Source organism: Pseudochaenichthys georgianus, unplaced genomic scaffold, assembly GCF_902827115.2.
Source record: "Pseudochaenichthys georgianus unplaced genomic scaffold, fPseGeo1.2 scaffold_914_arrow_ctg1, whole genome shotgun sequence".
NCBI lineage: Eukaryota > Metazoa > Chordata > Actinopteri > Perciformes > Channichthyidae > Pseudochaenichthys > Pseudochaenichthys georgianus.
This window is the reverse complement of record NW_027263446.1, coordinates 12039-37126: the sequence shown is the minus strand read 5'-3', so window position 1 is coordinate 37126 and position 25088 is coordinate 12039. Positions and strand designations below refer to the sequence as shown.

Below are 25088 nucleotides of genomic sequence, written 5' to 3'. Positions count from 1 at the left end.
ACCTCCAGGTATACCGAAAATGAAATTCTCAAGTGAACTTCGCACATTGAATTATGCTATAAATATTGAATAAGCCTGTTTACCGCATTAAATAATGTTTATATATTTATTTTTGAGGATGAATAATATATTCTATTGTATTCCACAAAAATATATCTGAACAACACATTAAGATGATGAAACACTGAAATGTAATGAAAGTCAGATCCACTCGTGTGGCAGTGATATTCATTTACAATATTCTTCCTCCAGCTGCATCTATTTGCTTTTAATAATCAATATAATATAATCAGTATATGAACGGTTGAAGTGGCTCCGTAGAACAGGCCCTGCTGAGGTTTCTGAACGGTTGAAGTGGCTCCGTAGAACAGGCCCTGCTGAGGTTTCTGAACGGTTGAAGTGGCTCCGTAGAACAGGCCCTGCTGAGGTTTCTGAACGGTTGAAGTGGCTCCGTAGAACAGGCCCTGCTGAGGTTTCTGACCCGTGTGTTTCTTGTGATCAGACGGTGGTGCTCGGGGCCTTCCTGATCGCTCATGCTTTCTTCAGCGTCTACGCCATGTGTGTCGACACGCTCTTCCTCTGCTTCTGTAAGTTAACACTTCATTACTATTTAGTAACACTTCAATAAAGTAGTTCTGGATATGCTTCATGAGGTCTGCTCAGTTTCTTTCCCATTAACCAGTCTTTAAACACTGCAGAGCCCGTACTGTGTTCCTGTTAGTGTTTACTTCCTGTCTGTCTTCTTCTGCTGTTCCCTTTAGTGTTTACTTCCTGTCTCACTTATTCTGGGTTAAAGTCGAACAGTCCAACAATCAGCTCCTAACGTCTATCCCTGTTTGTTCAATCATGTACCCCCTTTGAAAAAAAATTCAGCCAAGTACCCCTTGATCAGCGTAAAAACAATTTGTTAAGGAAACAATGAAGAGGTACAGCACAGCGCTGCACCATCAGTGTCTGATTTATTAAAACAACAACCTTGTAACTGAGAAACACTTAAATGCTACATTTCAAATGTTTACAATCCATCACTAAACTCATGGCAAACCAATTTTAACATCATGCAATAACACTAAGACGACATTAGTTGCATTGAACTGATCTTTTTAATAAGTTGTACAATGTAGTGAAACATGGGCTTGTGCTTCACTGAGGATCTTTGTCATTCTGACAGGGAGGCAAACTATAGGTTACTTACGTAACCCCAGTTGTCAGAGTAACATGAAGTGAGATGTCTCACTATGGGATGCCCCTCATCGCGGAGCAAACAGAAGCATCAATCTCATTACGCCAATCCTGATTGGCTGTTGATCTTGACGTCAGCGTCAGGGGAAATCACCCCCTATAAGTAGCTTGCGCCACAACGCATGCGTCATTCAAAATAAGCACCTCTTCTCGCTTCACCATAGCAAGGAGGGCCGTCTGGTGAGACATCTCACTTCATGTTACTCTGAGAACTGGGGTTACGTAAGTAAGCTATAGTTCTCATTCATAACACTCCGTTCGATGTCTCACTATGGGATATTGTAGCTCCCGTATTGCCAGACGAGCTTATCTCGAAGACCACCGACCAACCGGAATTTAACAGGTGGAGTCCCGACTCAACAAGGTGCCCAGCACTGCTCGGGCCACGCTTGGAGCGGAGACGTCCAGCCTGTAAAAGCAGACAACAGTGAGCGGCGAAGACCCGCTTGCCGCTGCACAGATGTCTTGGATGGGAGACATCCTGGACAGAGCCCAGGATGCAGCCAGACCCTGATTTGAAAGAGCTCGCGGACCCGAAGGTGCCTGCAAACTCTGACTCGTAAGGGTCTCAAAGCAAAAGCCTCCACACGACAGTGGGAGAGCCGTTGCTTAGTAACCGGCTTGCCCCCCTTTAAGGGTTAGCCCAGGACACCAGGAGTTGGTCATTATGACAAACACCCCTGATCTGTCCATACAGGTGCGTAAGCACCAACTGGACACAGCAAATCCCGCTGCTGTTCCCCGTAGGGACCCAGCGGCTGAGGAAATGTCTCAATATCCATTGGGTACATGTACAGACAGTGTCTGAAAACATTACTGGCTCGCCTGGCGGAAGCCAGGGTCAGTAACAGCACTATGTTAGAGAGACCTGGTGTAGGAATCTCTCGCACTCTGAATAGTGTTAACTCCCTATGAGGGAGTCTCACTATATTCAGGTTGTACCACTCACGGGCCAGGCCCATAAGGCCAAGCGCTCTGGGTGTGGGTGAAAAAAACTCACCCCCCGCCTGGGACAGTATGTCCCTGTGTAGTGGGAGCTGCCATGGCTGCCCGCACAGCAGCTGATAAATATCCGCCAGCCAGTACATAGCTGGCCAGTGCGGAGCTATCAGGATAAGTGTGTGGCGTTGTTCCCTCACTCTTGCCAGAGTCTGGGGAATCAGAGCCAAGGGTGGGAACGCGTACAGAAGGCCCGAAGGCCAAACGTGTGCGAGTGCGTCCACGCCTAACGGTGCGTTTAGGTCGCGCATCGAAAAGAACAGCTGACACTGAGCATTTTCTCTTGATGCGAACAGATCCACCGTGGCTCTGCCATAACGCACCCACAGCTGGCTCACAATCCTTGGATGTAGAGTCCAGTCTGCATAAAGTGGTGCACCTCTGGACAGCAGATCTGCCCCGAGGTTCGACACACCCGGTACGTGCGTCGCTCTCAGGGAGAGGAGAAGCCCGCTGCTCCATAAGATCAGTTTGCGTGCCAGCATGTGTAACTGGAGGGAACGCAAACCCCCTTGGCGGTTTATATACGATATTGTCGTCGTATTGTCTGTCCTCACGAGGACATGGTGTCCTCTGAGAAAAGGCAGGAAGTGCTTTAGGGTGAGAAACACCGCTAAAAGCTCCAGGTAATTTATGTGTGCCCGCTGGAGGTCTCTGCTCCAGAGACCCCTCACCAGGCGGCCTTCATAAATACCTCCCCAACCTGTCAGACATGCGCCTGTGGTGACCACCCTTCGTGAAAGGACAGCACCCATAGGCACGCCCCGTACTAGAAAAGTCGGGTGCAGCCAGTGGCGCGGGGTTTAGTTTTAAGGCGGCTACCCAGCGCTGAAACTCCCTCATGTGTAAGCGTCCTAGTCGTACGACCAGGATGGCTGACGCCATGAGCCCCATCAACCGCAGGCATGTTCTGAAGAGAACATGTTTGCGACGCTGGAATAAAGCGAGACAAGCTCTGAAAGCTTTCACTCTTTCCGCTGACAGGCGGGCTGAAAAGGGCACCGAGTTCAGGTGTAACCCCAGGAAGAGTATAGTCTGCGCGGGGCACAACATGCTCTTCTCTGTGTTTATTATGAAACCCAGGTTGAGCAGGTGCTTTACGAGAACATTTGTCTGCGTAATAGCCTCGTGCTCCGACTGTGCGAGAAGCAACCAGTCGTCCAGGTAGGTCGCCAAGGTAATACCCTGTGGTCTTAACGGGGCTATCGTGGCTTCCGTACATCGTACAAACACTCTTGGACTGAGAGACAGACCAAAGGGGAGTACTCTGTATTCGTAACAGATCCCCTGAAATGCGAATCTCAGATATTTCCTGTGTGGATAATATACTGGGACGTGGAAATATGCATCTTTCAGGTCGACTGATGTAAACCAATCATCTTGTCGCACGAGCCGCAGCAGAGATGTGTGAGTGAGCATTCTGAACTTCTATCTTTTTAGATATTTGTTCAGAACCCTCAAATCCAGTATTGGCCGGATTCCGTTCCCTCCTCATTTGGGGACGAGGAAGTACTTGGAATAAAAACCACTCTGACTCTGCTCGGCAGGTACAACAGATATAGCTCTCTGTTCTAGAAGTGAGAGGATCTCTCTCTCTAGAATATGGGCTGACTCTCCTCGGGCTTGTGAATACAAAATGCCCGAGAAACGAGGGGGGGGTGACAGCGAATTGGAGTCTGTAACCCCGTGTTACTGTCTTGAAAACCCAAGCAAATGTTGTGAGCATCTTCCACTGTGTGCTCCTTAGAGCCAGCGGAGATGTCACCTCTCCTGCCCTCTGAGACTCTGTTTGTTGTGTCATGGGGCCCTCTAGTGTCTGAACACGGTGGTACCCCATTTCAACAGTCCCCACCGTTACTGCGCACGCACGTGGCGGTGGCTTCACGGACCCGTCAATAATCCGTCCTTTGAGAGATGCCGTAGCTGCTCTCGAAAGGGAAAGGATTGACGGGCCGTTCTTTACAGCTCTAGCCGACACTGCGTGCGCACGTGGCGGTAGTGCCCTTAAAGCCCCAACCGGCACTGCGCGTGGCGGTGGTGCCTTCACAGACCCGTTTATTATCCGCCTTTTGAGAGAGGCCGTAGCTGCTCTCAGAAGGGGATTTATGGTTAACGGACTGTTTATTGTTTTTCTTTTCATTTTTTTGAGCTGCGCCCTTGGCCGAAGCCTGGATGCGTCAGCGAAAAATGGTTTATTCAAACAATAATGATGTGACATGTGTTTTGTGCGGACTTGAGGATGGCGTTGAGGCATCTCTCGAGGCAGCGGGAACACAATTCGAGCTGGAGAAGGAACTTCCAGCTCTGTCACAGAGGGGAGAAGGAGGGGCTGTCATGCCGCTCGCTTCTTCCTCCTTGATTGCTGGCCGAAGTTCTGGGTTGGCTGCGCCTGGGCTGCAGCCGGGACCGGAGATTTTCTAGACCAACTCACCCTCGTCTCCTGCCTGGGCTGGGGACTCGGGGCGGGCTGCGACCTCTGCTGATCTGGTACTCTAGATCCAGCAGGGTTCGGAGCAGCTTGGACGAAGGGTCGCTGTTGCGGAGGCAGCGGCTGGACCCTTCGAGGGAGACAGAGGTGGAGGGCCTCGTCTTCCTTCTTTTTCGACTCGCACCTCCTCTGCATGGAAGCGAGAGCGGAGCCGAAAATTCCCTCGGGAACGATGGGCATATCCAGCACATCTTCTTTTTCCCGGTCCGGGAGGTTGGTGAGGTTGAGCCATATAGCTCTTTCCTGCACCACCATGATCCCCATCACTTTGCCCGTGGCCTGGACGGCGCAGCGTTGGACACGGAGACAAATGTCTGTGACCGCGGCTATCTCGTCCAGAGTGACCGGTCCAGAATCGCTCAACAGATCCTCACAGAGCTCCGCTTGGTACGCGGTTAGCATCGAGGAAACGTTCAGAGCTCTGGCGGACAATGCTGCAGCTTTGTAGGCCCGTTCCGTCATGGTCGACTGGAATCGGTCTGTTTTTGCTGGCAGTGTGGGGTTCCTGCTCGGTGACGGGCCCATCCTCGGTAGGAGGTGGGCTGCCACCAGCGGTTCCATAGGCGGTATGTGGAGCAGGCCGAGCCTCTCCATACCGTCACAGTCAAAGGAGGAGGCACCCTGGATTGGGGCCTTGTTGCTAAAGGGCCGGTCTCTCCACGAGACCGACACCTCATCCAACATCTCCGGGAAGACCGGGAGGAGTTGCCTCTTTGTCCTCGTTGTTTGGAAAAAACAGTTTTCCCTCGTAACGGGACCTGGAGGTCTCCTTGGCCACTTCGGGCCATGGGATGTCTAGTCTGGCCGCAGCACGTTGACACACGGCTTGTAGGTCCATACTGAGACAGGGCGAAGCTGGTGTGCTATCGCCCGAGAGAGCAGCCTTCGCTCCAGGCTTTGCAGCCTGAGCTGGTGACATGAAGACGTCGTCTTCTTGCTCGTCCGAATCAGACAGGAGGAACTCAGAGGCATCCTCTTCGTCCTCCATGTAATTTAATTCCAGGACATCCTCCGCGGGTGAAACCATGGTGAGGTCCAGTCGGGAGCCCCAGCTTGGTATAGCGTGGGGTCCCGTTCCCGCGTCCTTTGCCGCCACCGGGACCCGGCCTGATATGGCGCGGGAAACCGGTTCCGCGTCTGCCGCGGTTGATGAGCCCCAGGCCGTGAAGGCGAGGGGCTCAGTCTCTGCAGCGGACGCCCCCGTGTCTTGGTTGCCAGCTGGCCAACCAGTGGACATGAGGGGATCCTGTCCCGACAGGCTAGCTTGTCGTGCTAACCGTCGGCGAAGGCTCTTTATGGTGAGGTGGGCACAATGCCCGCACGAGCCGGGGTCGTCGATAGCCTCCTGGGCGTGTTCCAGCCCGAGGCAGGACGAGCAGACCTGGTGTGAGTCTGTGCCTGCTATCTTCAACCCGCAGTTGCAGAACCGAGCCTTCGAGTCCCTGACTCCTCTGGTGTGAGGGAGAGGGGCGTCCATGGAGAGGACCCGCTCTTAACAGGTATGTCGAAAAAAAGTGTCCCAAACTGTCCTTTATCCGGAGAAAAAAGGTAGTGTGGGTCTTTTCCTCTCAAAGAATATTACCTGGTGTGGCAATATTCTTTAAATCCTTTTATCCTCCGGGGAAGAAAAAAGAATAAAAAACGTCCTCGCTACCGTGGTGTCGGCAGTGAGGGAAAAAAGCACAAGCTAGCAACTGGTGTGTTGCTAACTTGCAAGTCAAAATCTTACCTTACTTCCAGAGGAAGAATTCGGCGAGGTTGACTATGGTACTTCTTCTGAGCGAGAATAGGGTAGCCGGCTAACGCCCGTCGACCCGAAATTAGCTTTGGGTTCAGTCTGTGGACTGTTAAGCTAGCCCGGCTACCGTTCGAGATGTGCTCTGAAGCGAGAAGAGGTGTTTGAATGACGCATGCGTCGTGGCGCAAGCTACTTATAGGGGGTGATTTCCCCTGACGTTGACGTCAAGATCACCAGCCAATCGGGATTGGCGTAATGAGATTGATGCTTCTGTTTGCTCCGCGATGAGTTGCATCCCATAGTGAGACATCGAACGGAGTGTTATGAATGAGAACTGCAGTTATTACACTCTGCTTTTTGAAATATGTGTAACTCTGTTCATATAAAACCCACACTGCTCAAACTTCCTTACTTTTCCTAAAATGTGTATATTTATTTATTTATTTTGGGGCGCGGGGGAATGAAGAGAAAAAAATATATGAGCATTTTATGAGCATGGGGTTTTGACCCCCTCATATAAATATATGCATAATGCTGCGCTATACCTTGCGGCCACACGCCGTTGCCAAGCAACGCTTATTGTTTAGGTGTCCTTTGATAAGCAGGCAGTCATATAATTAACTAGAACTAGCTAGATCTGATAGATTTGGACATAGACGCGAGTGAAGTATAACCGGGCGCGAGAGAGATCAGATCAGCTGCGGCTGACGGAGACCACGCAGCTCTGCATGATCACAGCTCCGCCGCTGTGACGGACCGTTGAGTGGAGCAACATTAAATAGGCTAAGAGTTAGACCTAACACACTTAGCTAGTTCATCTACTCTGGAACTAGCTAAACTAGTTATAAATATATGTTTATTCTTTACTGTCGGGTCACTTATTACAGGTTCAGCGAGCTGCACGAGACTGACGGGCTGTCAGGAGAGGGAGAGGAAAAGAGAGCACCCTGTTTATTTTCCCCATTTTATTATCCAGAATGACTGTAAACCTTTGAATAAAGTAGTAGTTTGTTTAAATGCATTACTTGTTTTATTTTTCATTAACATAAAATAAATCTCACTTACCCCCTACAGTACTCCAACGTACCCCTAGGGGTCCGCGTACCCCCATTTGAGAACCACTGGGTTATGTGTCTGTCACTTTGAAAAAATTATTGATAATCCATAATTCAATTTTTATGAAAAAATCGGAGAAGAAAAATGTGCTGCTAATGGTAGCCACCAGAGGTTAGCGCAGCTTACGGTTTTTCTACGCGTCTCTCTCACTCTTGTTTTGGTAAGCTGTGTGTGTATGGGGGACTGTCCCTCGATTCCATTGGCTCTGACGGTTAGAAAGAGATGTCAATCAGCCAAAATCGACCAAGGGGGGCCAGAGATATGGAAAATCCATCCAAATGGCCCCAGAAGTGGTTTTTTTTTGTGTGCTATATCTCTCTAAAAAGGTCAAATTTCACTTGTTTACATCAATCTTGATATAGGGTACTTATTGTTCTTTGGATTCCTAAGCTTTTAGTCTACTAACCCAGCATCCAAGGTTAGTTTTCACTATAAGTACAACACATTTTTTGGACGGACACTATAATTTACAGTTTTTTACTATGTTCAATCTGAATTTTCTTTAAAATAAAAAACATCTATATTGATTCTGACTTTTCTACATCCAACTCACAGGTTTATCATTACTTGAGAAAAAAGATTATTAAAGGTGGGCTAGGTAAGTTTGAGAAACCGGCTCGAGATACACTTTTTGTTTTATTCCATGGAATGCTCTTAACATCCCGATAGCAATGAATATCTTAAGTGCTTGACAAAAAATCCATAAAAAATGTCATCTGTGGAAGCCATGGTACTGTAAAAAGCACGATTGCTGCCCTGTCTGTCAGCCTTCCATCTCGTGCACGCACAAATGTATCTCGTGCCCTCATTAGGCGTGCCGTAATTGGGCGTGCATTGCGCGTTCGTGTGTGTTGGAGGAGGTGCTCTGTAAGGAAGTCTGAAGGAAGGGGCGGATTCTTTTCGGCTGTGTACTTTCAAATTTTAGTGCACTCGAGCCGGTTTCTGAAACTTTACCTTTAATTTAACCCTATTAGAAGGGAAGATATAGTCATTTGCTCTGGGAATGTCATTTTCGAGCCTGAGACCTGAAAAACAGGCTCAGTGCTTAACAGGTTAAGGGATAGTGGATAGGAGAATTCAAAAGGACTTAGGAGAAGAGACTGCGGTACTTTAGAGAATCCGACTGCACTTTCACTATCCGACGTGTTTATGATGCGCCAGCGGACGTCATTGTGTGCGTCTGCTGCTGTGGGGAAACTATGGAAACTACAGTTTTCTATACAGCGGACTACAACATGGATGTTCAATAAGAACGAGGGACTACTGTAAACTCATCTAGAGACTCTGCACCGTGCTCTGATGCTGTTGCTTTGCTTTATGAACGTGGACAACAGAGAAACATATTCTTCAGGACCAAAGTTGGGAATTGAAATAAAAAAGGAAAGTGAAACTTATGCTCGTCACCCTCTCCCTCCGGTCCACATTAATACCAATGATCCCAATACGTATGATTGTATGAACTATGAAAATATCTTAAAATCAAAACAAATGTATTTATTATAAACGTTAGTCCTTAACATCTATCACTGTGTATATCACCATTCAAACATCTTTTAGAAGTTGAACAAACCCCACACAGCTCAGGTAAAGACTGAAATGTTGACTTATTGATCATTTCAGTAAAAACTAACGTTCATATTTCTCTCTTTGATTATAATACTGATGAACGTTCAAAACAAAGCACTTTGGCAACTTACCCACATACGTTTTAAAATGCTTAATAAGCACCGTAACTTTCATGATATAATTTCTCCGTCATAATCGGTTGTTTCTGTGAACGGCCGACTGTTGTGTGACAGCAAATGCTGCGGGCTGCAATGCATTGTGGGGCCGCAGAATTTTCTCCTCTCCTTTCGTCAAGGGAGGTCCAGTGGTTCCTAAGCTAAAGGAGGTTATAAACGAAGTTTGAAACCTCCTTTCCTATCATCTAGAGCAGGAGTGGTCAACCCGCGGCTCTCGAGCCCGCATGCGGCTCTTTGCCTAGTTTCATGCGGCTCTTCAGTTCATATCGAATTGTATAGCCTATGTGTGAGTTTGGGGGAGAGACACGACTCCTGACTAGTGTTGCACGGTTTTTGTTTGTACCGATACTTGAAAGGTACCGCGATACCCTGCCGTTAAAACTTTACGATTCCTCCGTTTCATTAGTAATCGGTACTTGACGGGGGGGGAAAGAAGCGCCGTTTTAATAAGAGCACCGTTTCTTGCGCCGTTTTTTTTTGACATAGTATCAGTATCAGAAACCAAAATGTTGGTATCGTGACAACCCTAGCTACTCCTGACAGTTAAACATGATATTTTAGTAGGTCTGTAAGTATTGAATGCTGATAATTCTGACGTAATTTGGCCGGTCAAAGTTTGTTTGGGACTCGGATATAATAGCCTAAATTAATTTAGTAAAGTGTTACTTTAGTAATGTGTTAATTTAGTAAAGGATATAAATAAGTGTGTGTGTGTGTGTGTGTGTGTGTGTGTGTGTGTGTGTGTGTGTGTGTGTGTGTGTGTGGTGTGTGTGTGTGTGGTGTGTGTGTGTGTGTGTGTGTGTGGTGTGTGTGTGTGTGTGTGTGTGTGTGTGTGTGTGTGTGTGGTGTGTGTGTGTGTGTGTGTGTGGTGTCAGGTGTCAGTGTGAGAGGATGACAGCGCATCTAATTTTGATGTGGCCCAAGAGCCAATCACAATAATACCTGCGATGCAGTGAACCAATCACCTGTGAGGGGGGGAAACCTATCGTTGATTTAAACACTATCCAGGTTTCCCCTACCATTGTCTTGGAGGGCGCTGCGCCCCGCCAACGGAGCCCCGCGCCCACGCTTTCATTTTAAGTTGAGTTTAGTGTTGTTGACCCTAAGAAACACTGATATCACTGATATCAATAAGAATAATCCACAGCTCCTCTCTCGGCTCCAGAGGATTTTTAAAACATATATATCCCCATGCCACAAAATGCATCAGTGACGTGGTTGAAATCTTGTCTCCAGAAAACAAAAACTGTTTGATGTGGCTCTTTGCAGTAACATAGAACACATGTGGCTCTTAACTCTGACTGGTTGGCCACCCCTGATCTAGAGAATTGGAACGGCACTTATCATGGCTGCCACTGAGGGACTTCTGTGTCATTTCACTCCGTTAGGAAGGTTCCTAAGCCAAATGGACTATTCGACTACAGCCCTGCTGTTCCCTTTAGTGTTTACTTCCTGTCCGTCTTATTCTGCTGTTCCTGTTAGTGTTCACTTCCTGTCTTTCTTCTTCTGCTGTTCCCTTTAGTGTTTACTTCTGTTGATTTCTCTAGCCTCCAAATCTCTGTCTTTTAACCTTGTTACCGCTCTTGTTCTCTTTTTTCTTTTCTGGGGACAGTTTAGCCATCATGAATCCAACGTTTCTTGATCTCCACACATATAAAATGTATATTCAAAGAGTATTCCGTGGTGGTTTTCTGACATAGAAAACGAATGTGTGTTTTCCACAGCTGGTTAATTAACCCAGACTTTGTTCTGTGGACTGATGACTTGCAACACAGTCTCTTAATCCTCCTTAGCAAAGGTGTCTCTCAACCATGCCGTGTAATATTATGCACTTCTCATACTTTGGTTTCAATGCATTGAGTGCATTTTGTATTCTTGTACAGTATCTCTTTTACACCTCGTTCTGTCCTTGTCCCACCCAACTCCCCCCCCCCCCCCCCACCCCCCCCCCCCCATGCACCTGCTCTCTCTCCATCCTGACCTGGTTGGCTCCAACAGGTGATGACCTGGAGAGGCATGATGGTAGTTCAGGAAAACCTTTCCTCATGTCCCCTGAGCTGCATAGGATTCTGGGGAAATCCTCTCAGTCTCATCGATAAGCAATCCTCCTGCATCAGAGACGTCCTCACGCAGAGAGACAGAGACGTCCTCACACAGAGAGACAGAGACGTCCTCACACAGAGAGACAGAGACGTCCTCACACAGAGAGACAGAGACATCCTCACACAGAGAGACAGAGATATCCTCACACAGAGAGACAGAGATATCCTCACACAGAGAGACAGAGACGTCCTCACGCAGAGATACAGAGATGTCCTCACGCAGAGAGACAGAGATGTCCTCACGCAGAGAGACAGAGACATCCTCACACAGAGAGACAGAGACATCCTCACACAGAGAGACAGAGATGTCCTCACGCAGAGAGACAGAGACATCCTCACACAGAGAGACAGAGACGTCCTCACACAGAGAGACAGAGACGTCCTCACACAGAGAGACAGAGACATCCTCACACAGAGAGGACAGAGACATCCTCACACAGAGAGACAGAGACGTACTCACACAGAGAAACAGAGACGAAACAGAGACGTCCTCACACAGAGAAATAGAGACGTCCTCACACAGAGAGACAGAGACGTCCTCACACAGAGAAACAGAGACATCCTCACACAGAGAGACAGAGACGTCCTCACACAGAGAGACAGAGACTTGCTCACACAGAGAAACAGAGACGTCCTCACACAGAGAAACAGAGACGTCCTCACACAGAGAGACATAGACGTCCTCACACAGAGAGACAGAGACATCCTCACACAGAGAGACAGAGACGTCCTCACACAGAGAGACAGAGACATCCTCACACAGAGAGACAGAGACGTCCTCACACAGAGAGACAGAGACGTCCTCACACAGAGAGACATAGACGTCCTCACACAGAGAGACAGAGACGTCCTCACACAGAGAGACAGAGACGTCCTCACACAGAGAGACAGAGATGTCCTCACACAGAGAAACAGAGACATCCTCACACAGAGAGACAGAGATGTCCTCACGCAGAGAGACAGAGACATCCTCACACAGAGAGACAGAGACATCCTCACACAGAGAGACAGAGACATCCTCACACAGAGAGATAGAGACGTCCTCACACAGAGAAACAGAGACGTCCTCACACAGAGAGACAGAGACATCCTCACACAGAGAGACAGAGACATCCTCACACAGAGAGACAGAGACGTCCTCACACAGAGAGACAGAGACATCCTCACAGAGAGAAACAGAGACGAAACAGAGACATCCTCACACAGAGAAACAGAGACATCCTCACACAGAGAGACAGAGACGTCCTCACGCAGAGATACAGAGATGTCCTCACGCAGAGAGACAGAGATGTCCTCACGCAGAGAAACAGAGACATCCTCACGCAGAGAAACAGAGACGTCCTCACGCAGAGATACAGAGATGTCCTCACGCAGAGAGACAGAGATGTCCTCACGCAGAGAGACAGAGACATCCTCACACAGAGAGACAGAGACATCCTCACACAGAGAGACAGAGATGTCCTCACGCAGAGAGACAGAGACATCCTCACACAGAGAGGACAGAGACGTCCTCACACAGAGAGACAGAGACGTCCTCACACAGAGAGACAGAGACATCCTCACACAGAGAGACAGAGACATCCTCACACAGAGAGACAGAGACGTCCTCACACAGAGAAACAGAGACGAAACAGAGACGTCCTCACACAGAGAAATAGAGACGTCCTCACACAGAGAGACAGAGACGTCCTCACACAGAGAAACAGAGACATCCTCACACAGAGAGACAGAGACGTCCTCACACAGAGAGACAGAGACTTGCTCACACAGAGAAACAGAGACGTCCTCACACAGAGAAACAGAGACGTCCTCACACAGAGAGACATAGACGTCCTCACACAGAGAGACAGAGACATCCTCACACAGAGAGACAGAGACGTCCTCACACAGAGAGACAGAGACATCCTCACACAGAGAGACAGAGACGTCCTCACACAGAGAGACAGAGACGTCCTCACACAGAGAGACATAGACGTCCTCACACAGAGAGACAGAGACGTCCTCACACAGAGAGACAGAGATGTCCTCACACAGAGAAACAGAGACATCCTCACACAGAGAGACAGAGATGTCCTCACGCAGAGAGACAGAGACATCCTCACACAGAGAGACAGAGACATCCTCACACAGAGAGACAGAGACATCCTCACACAGAGAGATAGAGACGTCCTCACACAGAGAAACAGAGACGTCCTCACACAGAGAGACAGAGACATCCTCACACAGAGAGACAGAGACATCCTCACACAGAGAGACAGAGACGTCCTCACACAGAGAGACAGAGACATCCTCACAGAGAGAAACAGAGACGAAACAGAGACATCCTCACACAGAGAAACAGAGACATCCTCACACAGAGAGACAGAGACATCCTCACACAGAGAGACAGAGACGTCCTCACACAGAGAAATAGAGACGTCCTCACACAGAGAGACGTCCTCACACAGAGAGACAGAGACGTCCTCAGACTGAGAAACAGAGACATCCTCAGACTGAGAGACAGAGACATCCTCACACAGAGAGACAGAGACGTCCTCACACAGAGAGACAGAGACATCCTCAGACTGAGCAACTTCCACACTCTAAGAGACATACCAACACAGTTTCAGAGAGACGTCCCCTCAAGAAGAGACATCAACAGAGAGACGTCCCCACACAGAGAAATGTCGCCACACAAAGAAAGAAGTCCCAACACTTATAGATGTACTCACACAGAGAGATGTCTCATCAAAGAGAAACACCTCCACACAGAGAGACATCAAAATAGACGTCCCACACTGAGAGACGTCCCAACACAGAGAGACGTCCCACACAGAAACAGACTGACGTCCCAACACTAAGAGACGTCCCCACAAAGAGATAACTCCCCAAACTGCGAGACAGAGATGCCCCCATAAGAGCAAGAAATAGACACCCCCACACAGAGAGACAGAGGCCACAACTCCTCAATGTAAAATGTCACCAAACTGACATACGTCCCCATAATAAGAGACGTCCCTGCACTGAAAGACATCGAAAGAGAGACATCAACAAAGAGCCGTCCCAACACAGAGAGACTTCAACAAAGAGACGTCCCTGCACTGAAAGACATCGAAAGAGAGCCATCAACAAAGAGCCGTCCCAACACAGAGAGACTTCAACAGAGAGACGTCCCTGCACTGAAAGACATCGAAAGAGAGCCATCAACAAAGAGCCGTCCCAACACAGAGAGACTTCAACAGAGAGACGTCCCTGCACTGAAAGACATCGAAAGAGAGACATCAACAAAGAGCCGTCCCAACACAGAGAGACGTCCCAACACAGAGAGACGTCCCACACAGAAACAGACTGACGTCCCAACACTAAGAGACGTCCCCACAAAGAGATAACTCCCCAAACTGCGAGACAGAGATGCCCCCATAAGAGCAAGAAATAGACACCCCCACACAGAGAGACAGAGACACAACTCCTCAATGTAAAATGTCACCAAACTGACATACGTCCCCATAATAAGAGACGTCCCTGCACTGAAAGACATCGAAAGAGAGACATCAACAAAGAGACGTCCCAACACAGAGAGACTTCAACAGAGAGACGTCCCTGCACTGAAAGACATCGAAAGAGAGCCATCAACAAAGAGCCGTCCCAACACAGAGAGACTTCAACAGAGAGACGTCCCTGCACTGAAAGACATCGAAAGAGAGACATCAACAAAGAGCCGTCCCAACACAGAGAGACTTCAACAGAGAGACGTTCCTGCACTGGAAAGACATCGAAAGAAGAGAGACATCAACAAAGAGCCGTGCCAACACAGAGAGACGTCAACAGAGAGCCGTCCCAACACAGAGAGAGACTTCAACAGAGAGACGTCCCTGCACTGAAAGACATCGAAAGAGAGACATCAACAAAGAGCCATCCCAACACAGAGAGACTTCAACAGAGAGAGACGTCCCAACACAGAGAGACGTCAACAGAGAGACGTCCCAACACAGAGAGACTTCAACAGAGAGACGTCCCAACAAGAGAGACGTCAACAGAGAGACGTCCCCAACACAGAGAGACGTCAACAGAGAGACGTCCCCACACTGAGAGACGTCCCCTCACAGAGAGAGAGGTTGACAGAGACATGGCTGCTCTAGTTCTATGCTGCTGAACACAAAGCAGGATGATACTTACTGACATATTAAATGTGAGCGACCACCAACAGCGACAGGAATGAAGAAGCAACAGAGAGTTTAAAAGTCAAAAACAGATGAAGTTGTCTTCAGGTATTTGCCGTATATCACTCTGCACTAACGTATTTGCTGTGTGTCTGCCCTCGTGTGCTGGAGTCGTATTGAAGTAACATTGCTTTGCATGTGCATACTTTGGATTTCAAATGTATTTACTAAGGCCTTCTAGGACTACCTGCTTTACACTGTGTGTTTTCTGAATGTTCAAACACAGTAACGTAACGTCGTTCACTTCTGACCTGTTTGGAAAACGTCTTTCAAACCCAGGAGCCATCAGGACTTTTTCTGGGGCAGCGCTTCCTATTCGCTCCACTCTTTTTGATAACAGAAGTTTGATGGTCAGGTCATGAATTACACAAAGAACTGAGATCTGCAATATTCAATGTAGACTTGTGAAACCACGGTTACACATGTATACTCCTGTATACTGTATTTGTAGTGTCTTGATTTTTAGGGGGGGTTTATTTGAATACAATCTCATTTTCATATCTTAATTAAAAAGAAATGTCTTCAGCACATACATGAAACAAAAAAAGAAATGATGAACTTATTTTCACATTCCTGAATTCACTTATGATGATATGTTGAAATGATTTGATCTGATCGCTTCCGTTTAGTTGAAGTGCATTTTGTTCCGTGTACATTCTGGAAATGTAAAGATATCCTTAGGAGCAGTTTGGAAGTAGCAACAGATAATTAGCAAGGGTGTCAGCTGATTGATGATGTCACAAGCTCTTCATCATCACATTTTTAGTTTTGGAGCCTTTAACGCAGCTCCGAGTCACCTGTAAGGTCAGTATTGAAAGCAAACAAAGAGACCCGGGAACAAATTCAATAATGAGAGGTCAAAGGTCAATGATGATCATGTTCCAATGTGTTTTCCAACTGTGAATGAACACTGCCACAGTCTCCACACTATATTATATATATGTCCACACTATGTGGACAGATGTTAGGAGAGGTGACCCACCACTTTTATCTTGGGGTGGAAATTCACAGGCAAACCGTTAGCTTAGCTTCCTAAGCCGGACCTACGACGCTGTACACAGAAAGTGAAGGAGACAGCTTTTGTGGGTCCCTGTACGCTCATAGTACGCCAGCTCGGTCTGGGACCTCTACACCGATAAAAGACAAGGATGCTCTGGAACCAGAACAACAAAGAGGTACTAGATTCATTTTTGGAGATTATAACTGGGGACAGCAGTTTCATAGAAATGCTCAAACGGTTTAAACTGGGAGGAAATTGAGTGAAAGGTGATGATCGGCTCTTCTTCAGGATTGTCTATAACATATTAGCCCTTGATGCATAGATGTACCTGTAAAGGTAACTCTCTGAACTTCCAGATAAGATTCCCCTTTAGTGACACTCTGGAATACTCATGCTCTCCCAGAACAATCGGAGTGGAACATGCTACCAGAACAAGTTGTCATTGCAAAGTCCGTGGAGTGCTTACAGTACATTTGACCTCTGGGTTCTGCTCAGTATTAATCTAGATCCAGATCCACAACTAAATGCCTAACTCATTGAACCAAGACGAAACACTGTCTCTGTTTGTCTTAAAGTGCACCTATCATGCTATTTGTAGGCATAGGTCTCGGATATATAAACATATATAAAAACATGTCTATGAAGTGTTTTGCTCCAAATACCAACCAGATCACCCATTCTCGCCATGCCTCATATCCCTCTACTTCACTTCCTGTTTCAAAAGTGCTGGAGGGGGCTGAGCTCATGCGGGAGATTCTACCGGCAGATACTGCCGTGATGAAATGCCATATCATGGATTATCAAGAATTCTCTCTGAAACAGTCTGGAGCTTTCTCTCTTGCCGGTTAGACCACAAGGTGAGTTCCTTTTTACTTCCTGCTTCTTCACACACATGCTCTCCAGTACAGGTTAGCTCTGAGTGTTAGCGATGCTAATGTAAAACACCGACCATATTACGCCCAAACAGTCGGGGCATTGTTTCTGATTGGGCCGTGGGTGTAAAGCCAGCCTACATTTCCGCTATTACGTCATATCGGACGCAAATCTGGATCAGCTCCATTGTAGCCCCGTTTTTAGAGATTTGGGTACGGGGGAAAAGAGAGAGGGTTTTATTTTCTGACGCTGCGTGAGTTCCCTGACACACCGGGGACACATGGGACACATGTTTATGTAGAAAATACATCACAAAGTGCAATTTGCCTGATAGGTCCCCTTTAAACATTCGGGAATTATCATTTACTTTTTTTGTTGCATTTCTTTTATATTCACACCTGCCTTTTATTTAGATTCTTAACCAAACTGCATTTCTATCCTTAACCTTATGCTGTTGTAGAGTCAGCAGTAACAGCTCTAAAAGGTGATAGTATATACCTGTTGTACGGCCCAATCAGAGAGAAGAGTAGAGAGAGAGAGACAGCGGGAAACGGAATGTGGAGAGAAGGAGAGAAAGAGGAGAGGAAGGTAAAGTGTGACACAGACCAGCTCCTCTCTGCGAGGAGAGCTTGACTCCTAGGATCAGGAATAGTCTGCAAATTAAATGGAAACTGAGCAATCTGGTGCCACTAAATGTTTTTAAAGCTCGGTTGGATGCTACTCAATCGGAAGCTGTTGGTACCTGCTCATGTAGATAGTTATTGTAAATTGTAATCCCTGTAATGATGCTGTAAAATGTCCTTTTTGTTGTTCTGTTTATATGTTATGTTTCATGTGGAACTACTTGAGCAGGTCTCCCTTGAAAAAGAGATCAATGATCTCAATGGGATACACCTGGGTAAATAAAGGTTTGAGATGACATGAAGCAAATAAAGCCACAAGAACACTTTTTTTTAAGAATTCACATTTTAATGGACCTTTGTGACGGATGCATTATTTTAATTTGAACGACAGAAGACATCCTGAAGTAAAGGTTGTTGTTGTCATTTGACTTCTATCTCATTTTTCCCAGAGGACAACATCATTAACAATTGGCTCATTTGACCCCACTCTCCCCTAAACTGTTTTTAATCTGGCACTCCTACATATGTCCTGAATTCATGAATCTCTGGCAAAATTAGCCGATGGATCTAAAAGAATGCTAATCTTGCTTATGCTATGTGCTGTGGGGCTAGCTAAAGCTGGTATGCAGGAGTTGTGCAGGAGTTGTATGCAGGAGCTGTTTCCAAAGTAACGTAAAATGTCTACTTGTTGTAGTGACTATGATGGAGATTGTCTGATAATTTTTTATAATTTTGCTTTGATGTATAACATTTAGCAATGAATGTGTACTTCACCACTGCAGCATATTAGCCCAGGTTAGCGCATGTGGCTGTGCATCACTGTGTCCAACATATGAGAGCTGTTTTTGAACATAATGAACGTGAGGATAGTTTGTTTGAATATTAGTCTTACCAATCGTCAGCCTTAGCATTGTTTGCACTGTTAGCGCTGTTTGCTGACGCCATGTTGGAGCCGTGTGAACAGGGCCGCCTTAATGCACGGGCTGACCTGGGCTGAAGCCCAGGGGCCTACGGAGATCAGGGGCCTATCATGCCAAAAAAATGTAATTTAAAAAAAAAAAAGTTTTTTATTTCGCGGCATATCACTTCATAATGTATCACATATCTCCTTATCTGAGTCAGCTGAGCCGTATCTGGCCGTGCAACACTCACAGTGTCACATACTGTATGCAGAATATTATTTTAAGCAACACATTAAGTTGACGAAACACTCGAGACAAATGCAATTAAAGTCAGATCGTGTTTTAGCAGTGATATCATAAACCTGTTAATGTACGCAACACTTTTTCTTTTGCCAGCTGTATTCACCTTGCAGGTGCAGCTATGTGGCTTTGATCCTGGATAAAGTGTTTAAGTCATGGATGTTTAAAGTTTAACTTCTTCATTTTTGACTAGTATTAAAGTTCACTTTTCATTCTGGAAGTATGACGCTGCGCTGTCAGTACGCTTCTCCATGTTTGTGATTGGTCGAATGCTCCAAATACCACCCCTTTCATGTGAACGTGCACCTAACTAGATAGGACACGGCTGGCTTGAGCGATCCACTTGATAACCAGCGTCGTAGTACAGTTTAGCGAGAGCGCGTATGTTTTGGATTAGGCCAACCGGCTAACTCAAACATATCCAGGTTAGGTTGAACCAGCTTCGTAGTATAGGCCCCTGGGCTATGAACTAAACGTGAAACAATAACATGAACCTGATTAACATGACATGAACAATTTAGCAGACATGACGGGATGTTACAGTACCCCCCCCCCCCCCTCTAGGGACGGCTCCTGACGTCCCAGGAACTTCTGGGTGATCCCGATCAAAATCATTAATCATGGCCGGATCAACAATGAAACTCGCTGGGATCCATGCTCTCTCTTCTAGACCGTACCCATCCCAGTCCACAAGGAACTGTCTTCCTTGCCCTCGCTTACGAACTGCCAGCAGTCTCTTTACAGCATAGACGGGGCCTCCTACCATCTGGGGGGGTGGGGGGGGGGGGGTTTAGAGGCGGGTACCAATGAGCTCTCCCTGACCGGCTTGATCTTGCCGACATGAAACGTTGGATGGACCTTTAATGACCTGGGTAGACGTAACTGCACAGGCACCGGGTTTATGATCTTCGATATCGGGAAAGGACCAACAAACCTTGGCGCTAGCTTTCTCGACATGACGTGGAGGGGTAAGTTCTTGGTAGCTAACAAAACTCTTTGTCCAGGCCGATACGGTGGAGCAGGTCTCCGGCGTCGATCCACCACCTCCTTCATCCGGCTGGGACTGCGCAAGAGAGCCGACGAGCACCGGCCCAGATCCGGCGGAACCGACGGACCATAGCGTGAGCTGATGGGACCGTGACCTCGGCCTCATTGGCAGGGAACAGAGGTGGTTGGTAGCCGTGCACACACTGAAACGGTGTGAGTCCTGTTGCGGAAGTGGGCAGCGTGTTGTGGGCGTACTCCACCCACATCAGGTGCTTGCTCCAGGATGCCTGGTTCTGGGAGACCAGGCAACGCAAACAGGTCTCTAGCTCCTGGTTAATGCGCTCTGACTGGCCATTCGACTGGGGGTGATATCCTGAGGAAAGGCTCACGGTGGCTCCAAGGAGATGGCAGAACTCCTTCCAGCATTGGGAAATGAACTGTGGGCCCCGGTCTGACACAATGTCCCTGGGAAAACCATGAATGCGAAATACATGACGTAACATGACCTCTGCCATTTCCTTGGCAGAGGGAAGCTTGGATAGTGCAATAAAATGTGCCATTTTACTAAATCTGTCCACCTCCGTCAAGACGGTGGTGTTGCCTTCTGATATCGGTAGTCCGGTGACAAAATCCATCGAGATGTGGGACCATGGCCGATGAGGAACAGGAAGTGGCTGCAGCAACCCCATCTGTGCTTCAGTGGAGGTCTTTTTCCTGGCACAGACAGTGCAGGCCGCAACATATTCTGCCACCTGCTTCCTCATAGCCTGCCACCAGAAACGTACAAACGTGACAATACATCAGGTTTAACATTCTGTGTGCCTGGTCTGTATGACAATACAAAATGAAACCGATTAAAAAACAATGACCATCTAGCCTGGCGTGAGTTCAGTCTTTTGGAGTTCTTAACCCTCTGGAGTCTAAGGGTATTTTCTCGAATTTTTGATGTTTTCTTAAATCCCCTTTTAAATGTGTTTCTTCTCACATGGCACCCCATGTGTTAAATATCAAAATGTTCAGGACAATCTCTGGTATTGCTATATATGCAAATTACTCACCTTAGAGCACTGTTTGATGAGATAAGTAGCTCAAAAGCTTAAAATGTTACATCCGATTTTCAGAAAATCTTCAAAACTCTTATGAAAACACAAATTTACTCATGTGATCGAAATGTTTTGGTGTTTTAGATTTGGTTACCAACGTCTTAGGATCACAAAAGCAGTGAAATATTTGAATTACACTGTATATAAATGTATAATTCATGTCTAAAATGAAAAAAAATGTATTCGAATTTTGAGTAAAACAAGTGTTTATCACTCTACTTTCACCACAGCAGGGACTGAGATACATCAGGACTGAATAATGACTTCATATTACATACCAAGGTTCATGTGATGTGTACAAATACAAATTGAGCATTCAACCTTTTTTTTTCAACCAACAATTTATTATAAATATGTTTTTTTCAACCAACTATTTATATAAATATAAGAAACTGGAAAATCTAACTATTTACAATATTGAACATCAGAACTTTCAACCAACTATTCATTATAAATGTCAAGACAGTGTCAAGGTCTTTGTCTGTCTTCCAAGACAGTGGGTCTGGCTGCTGTGTAGGTGGGGGTGATGGTGCATGGGCTGCTGTGTAGGTGGGGTGTACAAGTGCTATACGAGACCTCCACGAGACCTCCTTGCTGGCTGGGTTGAAGGTGATGGCTGTGGTGGAGCCTTTGTGCTGAGGTGTATCTTGACCTGGTGGCAGCCGCAGATGGAGGTGGAGGCTGCTGGTCCTTGGTGGTGATGGCTCTAGTGAAGGCCCTTGAGCCACAGTAGATCTTGACCTGGGGGCCGGCACAGATGGATGTTGTGGCTGCTGGATAAACGCCACCTGTGGGCCACTAGGCCCAGACAGCTGTGAAACATCTCTGTAAAACAAATAAAAATGTAGGACAACAATTACAACTAATTTCATTGAAATAAAGTTCAAGTAAAATGTTGCTCAAGCACAAATAAAAATGCACACATAAAAAGAAAGTTTGGGAGGTTGGAAAAGGAGTCTCTCTCGATCTCTCTCTCTCACACACACACACACACACACACACCACACACACACACACACACACACACACACACACACACACACACCACACACACACACACACCACACACACAGGTATTTCCAGTGACTTTACATTCAGTATAAATCACAGACACACATATACATATGCTACATCTGATTACAAAGTGTCATCTGTACAGGACGGTAAAATAATAACAGGCACACATAAATAAATCTATGACAAAGTCTCATCTGTACAGAACAGTATGATACAATAATCGATGGCAAAATCATGTCACTGTAAATGTCTCCGTTGTGGGACGAATAAATGATTAATTTAATCATCTACACATGTAATCTCATTTTTACACACCAAAATAACGTTAACACAGAGTAAACGTTTGCTAATGGAGTCTATTTTGTCCCAAGAAAAAGTTCATGACTATCGATAACAAATATATATCAATAAACCTATTGTTCATTTTCGCGGTATTCCCCACACATTGCCAGTACACTATTACTGTAATATTTACACTTGCCCATGTCCAAATGGATCCTTGTTGTTGTCTTTGTGTTCTTCTTCTTCAGAAGAGTCGAAGACTTCAGGTTCTGAACATCTGAGGCTCTACTGCTGCTAGCGAAAAAAATCTCGAGTGAAGTCGCCAACTTTTTTTAGCCATTTTCTCTGTCTGTCTCTCTCTCTCTCTCCACACTGACGTAAACTGATGGGAGAAACGTGGTTTATGTTTTTTTTTACTCGGTGGGTAGGTCCTTAGTGATTTCTCGATGTCCATTGGTCATTTCAGACCATGATGTCTGCCGGCTGAGATTTCCTTGACGGACACACGAATCCACCAATCCCACACAGTGTAAAGTCAAGCTGCTTTGAGCGGCCATATTGGCTGTTGTGCCCTGGTTACAGTCTCACAGGAGATACTGCTGGAAAGCTACCCTTCCGGCGATTCCGCGGATATCTGAATCATGTTTCTACTCCTTATAATCGAAAATATATGATTAATTACGTAAAATTATGCGCACTTGGACGCGCCGGCGCGTCCACCGACTCCAGAGGGTTAATGTATTCCAGGTTTTTATGGTCAGTCCAAACTATAAATGGTTGCTCAGCCCCCTCCAACCAATGACGCCATTCCTCCAAAGCTGTTTTAACTGCTAACAGCTCCTTATTCCCCACATCATAGTTCCTTTCTGCAGTTGTCAACTTACGTGAAAGGAACGCACATGGTGTAGCTTGTTGTCCTGGACAGATCTTTGGGACAGCACCGCCCCAATGCCATCGTTGGAGGCATCCACCTCCACGATAAATTGTCTCCGTGGGTTGGCCACTGTGAGGATTGGGGCAGTCGTGAACAGTTTCTTGAGCTTCTGGAAAGCTTCATCCGCCTGTATATTCCACTTGAACATGACATGGGGAGAGGTTAAAGCATGTAAAGGTGCTGCAAAGCCACTAAAGTGTCTTATAAACCTCCTGTACAAGTTTGCAAAGCCTAAAAATGGTTGCACCTTTTTCCTGTTGGTGGGAGATGGCCAATTGGCCACTGCACTGACCTTCTCTGGATCCATCTGGATTTGATTGCCCGAGATGATGTACCCCAGGAAGGAGACGGTCTTGACGTGAAACTCACACTTTTCAGCCTTGCAGTAGAGTTGATTCTCCATCAGGCTTTGCAGTACCTGGCGGACATGATGGGTGTGGGTCTCCTCATCGGGTGAGAAGATCAAGATGTCATCGAGATAAACGAATACAAACTTGTTGAGATAATCCCTCGGCACATCGTTGAGAAATGACTGAAAAACTGCCGGAGCATTGCATAATCCAAATGGCATGACTAGGTACTCGTAGTGACCACTGGGAGTGTTAAAACCGGTCTTCCACTCATCCCCCTCTCGTATCCTAATGAGATGGTAAGTGTTTCTCAAGTCCAGTTTGGTGAATAGTTTTGCATCCTGCAAAAGTTCAAAGGCTGAAGACATGAGAGGGAGTGGGTATCTATTTTTAACTGTTATTTCATGAAGGGGACTATAGTCAATGCATGGACGGAGGGTACCATCTTTCTTATCAACGAAGAAAAACCCAGTGGCCGCTGGGGAGGAGGATGGTCTGATGAGTCCAGTCTTTAGAGAGGAGTCAATATAGGACTTCATAACCTCCCTTTCCGGTGCAGAGAGAGAGTAAAGTCTCCTGTTAGGGATCTGAGAACCAGCCAACAGGTTAATGGGACAGTCATACGGTCCGTGGGGAGGTAGGGACATGGCCCTAGTTTGTTAAATGCTTCCTTTAAGTCCTAGTAACACAAGGGCACTTTAGTCAGGTCGGGATAATCCGAAATGGAGTCAGGCTTATGAGTGTGTTTGTCTTGTTCCTTTTCAGGTTCTGTGGAGAACCTAGGAAGGTCTGAACAGGTCAGCCTACAGCCTGGGCCCCAGTCCTTAACCCTCCCTGATCGCCAGTCAATGATCGGATTATGTTTAATCAGCCATGGATAACCCAAAATCAAGGGGTGTAGTGCAGAGTCAAATAACTGGAATTTCATTTGCCTCAAACCCAAATAGTAATCGGTTAGGTGTTTATATATTTTTGTAGCATTTTATTTTGTACGCTCCGCAGTCTTTGCTTTGTCTTTTATTTGAATTATCAGGCATTTGCTAACATGTTCAGACATACTGCCGTAATGGCGATCTGTGTGAAGGCTGTAA

The 25088-nt window shown here is 46.7% G+C and overlaps 1 protein-coding gene across 1 annotated transcript in view; it reads left to right on the top strand.

Annotated features, from left to right (window-relative positions):
- LOC117444741 (choline transporter-like protein 5-A) overlaps nucleotides 1–14267 on the top strand; it is a gene marked incomplete at its 5' end in the record, with an annotated part of 31755 nt that extends 17488 nt beyond the window's left edge. The window contains 4 exons of the mRNA XM_034080169.2: nucleotides 503–587; nucleotides 11324–11411; nucleotides 12343–13113; nucleotides 13724–14267. Coding sequence (XP_033936060.2) covers nucleotides 503–587; nucleotides 11324–11411; nucleotides 12343–13113; nucleotides 13724–14267 — 1488 coding nt within the window. The remainder of the gene's footprint in view (nucleotides 1–502; nucleotides 588–11323; nucleotides 11412–12342; nucleotides 13114–13723) is intronic.
- Nucleotides 14268–25088: the final 10821 nt, after the last annotated feature.